The sequence below is a fragment of the Xyrauchen texanus genome, chromosome 1, assembly GCF_025860055.1.
Source record: "Xyrauchen texanus isolate HMW12.3.18 chromosome 1, RBS_HiC_50CHRs, whole genome shotgun sequence".
Lineage (NCBI taxonomy): Eukaryota > Metazoa > Chordata > Actinopteri > Cypriniformes > Catostomidae > Xyrauchen > Xyrauchen texanus.
In genome coordinates this window covers 31,764,247-31,770,171 of record NC_068276.1, presented here as the reverse complement: position 1 = coordinate 31,770,171, position 5,925 = coordinate 31,764,247, and the positions used below count along the sequence as shown (strand labels likewise).

General features: G+C 37.0%; 1 protein-coding gene across 1 annotated transcript; it reads right to left on the bottom strand.

The window, feature by feature from the left end:
* Nucleotides 1-2,938: 2,938 nt before the first annotated feature.
* LOC127633479 (leukotriene B4 receptor 1-like) lies at nucleotides 2,939-4,428 on the bottom strand. Its single transcript, XM_052112663.1, has one exon. It carries the CDS (start codon nucleotides 4,410-4,412, stop codon nucleotides 3,360-3,362), a length of 1,053 nt encoding a protein of 350 aa, XP_051968623.1. The 5' UTR covers nucleotides 4,413-4,428; the 3' UTR covers nucleotides 2,939-3,359.
* Between the last annotated feature and the right edge of the window lie 1,497 nt (nucleotides 4,429-5,925).

Genomic DNA, 5,925 nt, shown 5'->3' with positions numbered 1-5,925 from the left:
GTCGGCCTCCGTGTTTGGAGTCAATCTCTCGAGGGAGCTCGCTGATTGGCTGGTTTGTAAAGGTGAGGGCGGGGCGTAGTGTCGCAGTACCTATGTAACCTGCACTTACTGGTTTGTTGCGCTAGAGAGTGGGAGAGAAGATCAGGGGTGTATTCCATAAAGCACGGTTAATTTACCGTCACATACCCTGAACTCTCTGTTGATTAACCCGTTGCTTGCTTACTCTGGATATGTGGGGTTCCAGAACAATTGCGCGGGGTTAGTTCACTCAACCAAGAGTTTGAAACTCAGAGTTTGTGCTCGTTCTCGGTGAACTCAGAAAGGCATTCTCAGCAGATCGCCGATTCCACGAGTCACCATGGAAACAGACGCTAGGAAGAAAGACGCGCCATATTTCAGTGAAGCAGAACAGGAGCTTTTAATGACTGCAAACGAGCATTATTACATTGGTTTACGACTGAGAGTTTGCTTGACAGAAATTATAATGATTCATTGCGTGAATTTTTATATGAATAAATTATAAATTTTACATGTAAAAGCTTAATTCAACATTAATATTAGACCTCTCTCACCTACATTAATGTTCAATAGGTCGACCGTTACGTTATTTGTTTGCACAGAACTTACTTGGTACTGAATGAAATGTAGTTTTAACTGAAGATCACGTGACTGTTTATACATTATAGATGTTCATGATCTCAGCATTAGGGAAATGTAACTCATCTCTTGTTAATATGAAGCTGTAAAAGGTCTCTATTAAAATGTAGATTAAAATGTTATTTAGAGATGGACCATATACAGCTTCTAATGGAGCAGAGGAGGCTGAGCATCAGAAAAACATCTTTTCACTGAATCACTTGACCTCCAGATAAATGAGGGCACTGTGGGAGACTCTAAATAACAACATGTCTCATTTATATTTTCAGATAATAAAGAGAGTAAACAAGTCTGGAAATGTGTGCATTTATATGTACAGTACATTAATTTAAGTGATAAGAAACAAAACCTCTAATCTGTGGTCTGTGAAATGATCACATATTATCTAGTTAGTGAAGAAGAATAAGGAGTGATTAATGGATTAAGCTTTTAATAGGCAGACATTACCTACATATTGATACTATTGAATGTCATTTTATAAATAACATTCATATTCATTGACTGAAGGAACTCTAAGTTGAATGTGGGTGCTACAATAATTTTATTATTTGATATTTATAGAATAAAAATGGTTTATTAGAAGAGTTAATAGTGCACGCATGCGCTGACAGCCTCTGGGAAGTACTGACATCTATCTGAAATAAACTGACAACTAAATCTAATCCGGAGCAGGTTATGTTCAGAGAGTAAGTTGCTATGGCTACTAACATACCCTGAAAGTTACCTCCGTTTTTGGAACTGAAAGTTGAGGTTATCCGTTAACTTATCCATAAACTTACCAAGGTATTTTGCATAAACTGTTTTCTGGAATACACAACACTTTACCTCACAAATTTCTTTAGGCCTACTCCAGCATTTCCAATCTCACACCACAGATTTGAATTCAGAAGTAAATGGTCTGCACTTATATAGCGCCTTTTTAAGCCTTAACGGTATTCAAAGCGTTTTACACTGTGACTCATTCATCCATTCACACACACATTCATACACCAATGGCGGCAGAGCTGCTATGTAAGGCATCTAGCCTGCCATTGGGAGCAACTTGGGGTTCAGTGCCCAAGGACACTTCAGCATGTGGAGTCGTGTGGGCCGGGATCGAACCACCAAACCTGCAATTAGTGGCTGACCCGCTCTACCAACTGAGCCACAGCTGCCCCCAAGTGAACAAACGGTGTACGCTGTGCTTTAACTTTTAATGGGAAGGTTTTAATACTATAATGTATTTTTACACAGAACACATTGGAAAGTCCCCCACACTCTTCACTGTAAAGGGCTTTATGTATTTATATTTAGCCCTTCCAATAAATCATTTTTCAATGAAAAGTTACTGTTTTCTGTGAAACTTTTTTGAAACAGTATTCATTTGAGAAGCTGTAAACTAAATACAAAGTGAATATTTTCCACATTATACTGTTAAAATTAGTTTTGGCCTTTGTACTATGGCAAATAAATGACAATTATTTAGTATAAATACATGTCTTCATTCTTTCACATTTTCTATTTTCTTTTCACAAATACTTTAAGTGGGTCTATATATGAAAATATACACATGTGCCTTTATAGGAAGGGGTCTCTAGCAGTGGGATCCTTATATTTTGTGTCCTTGGCATTGGCTATTGTTTGTGATATGATGATTTTTAGTACCTAATGTTGATATTAAAAACAAGGTACAGTGCAAGAACTAAAATGTTCAAAATTATCTTAATTTCTCTATACGTTTTTGTCCAGATCAGGTTGCTTGTTTCTCTTGCAAACTCTGACAACACTGCAACTGGTGTTTCATCCACCCCATAGCACAGAGTACTGTCAATTTCCAAAGAACTTTATTAACCGTACATAAATCCCTATTTTGTTCTAACCGGTAACCTTTTAGAAAGGATGCTGCAGAACATCAAACCTTAATGGAAAAATACAGTTTTTGCTCAGAACGAACCAGAATGAAAAACATTTAGTTTTTAGTCCCTGGTGACAAGTAGTCTCTGCCTCTGACAAGTGGTTGGAAGGGTTGAAAAATAAGAGGGATTGGTGATGTCAACCAAAAAAAGGAAGTTGCTGCAGATGTGTACATACACTGAACTTGATCATCACCCAAAGTCTGAGTTACAATAACTGGAATACTCAGAAGAAATGAAGCCACCCAAAGCACTAATAATACCTTGTTCAGTGCTTGTTTCCTCCTCCATCCAGCTGAAGCAAAGGGGTATCTGATAGCTAAGAAACGCTTTGATGAAATGTTATGAAGACAAACATTTTCTAAGGATTCAGATACAGTAAGACCATGGAGGAGGAAGTATAAAGAAAGTATATATTTTGATTATGTGCCATAACATATGTTTGAATTTGATGGAAAGGAAATAGAGGATTACCGAAAGAATGACATCTCAATGGAAAAGATGGGATTTTCCTCTAGACTGACCTCTGTTCCTTTTAATGCCCATTTCCCCTTTTCACACACTTACAAGTTCTTAACTCAGACACATGTTCCAATATGAGGAAATGAGAGATGTTGAAATCATAAAACACTGCAACTGAAAGTGATTGTCTTTTATACATTAAGCATAGTTATTTAATTTAGAGTAAAAATCTGAAATACAAAATTATATTTAAGGCTTTATGCACAATTTTGAGAGACAACAGTTAACACTTTATGGTTATTATTCATGAACATTATACAGTTTCTGGGTATATGCGTTCCCACAGTGTCAGGCTGAGGTATTGATGACTGATTCCATAACAGCTTCTACAGGCAATTTGGACTCTGAGTTTCTGGTGTGTGAACTATGTTTTTTTGACACAAATGATAAGTCTTTATTCTCGTCACCTGTGGCAGCACTGGATAAATGCTGGAACAGTCTCTGTATTCCGGTTTCCCGGAGTGAGCTGCGGAAGGTCTGTGCGGCAAACACATAAAGCACTGGGTTTACTGAGCTACTAACAAACACCAGGGCTCCTGCTATAATGCTCATGGTGGTGCAAACATCCTCCAAGTTTTCTGCCACTTCAGGGTATGAGGATTTCAGAGTGAGTGCGATGAGAGAAAGAAAGTTCCCCACATGATGTGGGATCCAGAAGACTCCAAACATCACCACCACGCTGCAGATGAGAACTGTCGATTTTCGCTTGGACTTGAAGTTCATCTGTGCTATTCGACTGAAGAGGCAGCCATAACAGACTACCAAAATGAAAAAAGGGATGACAAATCCTATAAGAGTTTCTAAAATCAGCAACACAGCCTCTTGTGTATCAGAAGTATATTCTCTGTACGTACACTGAGCTTGATCATCACCCAAAGTCTGAGTTACAATAACTGGAATACTCAGAAGAAATGAAGCCACCCAAAGCACTAATAATACCTTGTTCAGTGCTTGTTTCCTCCTCCATCCAGCTGAAGCAAAGGGGTATTTGATAGCTAAGAAACGCTCCACACTCATGATAGTGATGAGAAAGACACTGCTGTACATACAAGCATTGATGATGTATGTGATGGCTTTGCAGGTGGCTTCTCCGAACACCCAGGAATGAGCTAGTGAGTAGATCCAAAGAGGCAAAGTGATCAGCACCAGAAGGTCTGCGACTGCTAGGTGGAGGATGAGCTGCACCGTGTGTGATCGCTGTTTCACATGTTTCAAGATGGTCCACACCACAAGCAGGTTCCCAGGTGCTCCCACCATGAAGGACACACTCAGGATCACGCAGGCCCCCACCGAGCCTCCCTCAGTCTCCTCACCTCCCTGAAGGTAACCTGTGCTGTTCATGTCTCCCTATCTGGTCCTCTTTAGTTCCCTTCACTTCTATCTACTGAGTTTGAAAACAAGTCTGCTTCTGCAAAAACTCACTTCCCTTTTCTAAAAGCTGAGATAAACAGAAAATGAATCTAAAATACAAAGAAAAACTTCTGAACTGTCTGTCAAGAGTTGAGATACAAAGGTCTGATCACCATCCACTTGCATTGTATGAAACAACAGAGCTGAGATAGTCTCCTAAAAATCTTTATTTGTGTTCTGCAGAAGAAAGAAAGTCATACATATCTGGGATGGCATGAGGGTGAGTAAACGATGAGAGAATTTTCATCTTTGGGTGAACTATCCCTTTAATTTATGTTGATGTTTATGCATTTCTCATAATTTGTTCAAGACTATAGTCTTGGTCCAGATAGCCTATCAATAAATAGTTTCAATGTATCCGAAAACAAAAAAGTTTTCAAATACATTTAAATAAAACGTACTAAAAAGACAATAGGGAAAAATGTATTGGGTCATTACAGTGAAATCAGTGCCTTTTCTCTTTCAAAGGTGATTTTTAAAGATATTGTAAGAGTTTAAATATTTATAAGACAAATAATGTCTTTGTGTGATAAGAAATTGCATTGTGCCATCTCAGGTTAAATTTAAAATGTTTTTAAAAACAGGATTGACAGTTTTACAGTTCATTTAGCCAAAACTAGATTTATGCATAAGGTCATGAAATTCCAAGGTGTTAACTAGAAAGACAATTGAATGCTGATAATTCTACAGCTATCCACTTTTTAATTATCAGTTGTTTTTTTTTTTACAAAATCATGGTTACAGGGATGACAATTTATGATCTACAAACCTGACAAAATATGAGATGACGTGATAAAAAAAGACAATTTAATAAGAGGGATACACAATGGTAACAGGGTTGACACGTAACTTTGGGACACAACTTTAAGTCTTCAAAAATGTGTGATATCCACTTAAACATAAAAATATACACAGAGAATAAACACTAAATCCAAGCTTTTATTCCATGCACTCTTTTTTTTTTTCCATAAATTAAAATGTGCATATTTGCGTATGCCCAAGAAGGAATGTTCAATGATTGCCAAATATATAATAACAATTTGTAAAAGTTGGCATCAGTTATATATTGTGTCATTGTTTACAGACAAGCCATACAAAATGGAGTAATTTCATCACTCATAACAATGACTCATAAGAATAGTGGTAATCTTCAGATCATTTCTTGGAAAATGGCATTCAGCTCCCTGAGTTCAGTCAAATTACCTCCCTGTGCATTTTTAACAATTTTCACCATTTGTGATTTAACATACCGTATATTTGATTGAATATTGTGAATAACTGTGCTTAGATTTGTTAAGACTTTTGTATTAAGAGGGTAACAGAAACACATATTTGGGTACAATTTGTAAGCACTACACAAAAAATATTCTAGATTTGTATAGATCTTTAAAAAAGTATTTGAAGTGAGAAAATATGGGATTCAATCAACTTTTTTCAAAAAATT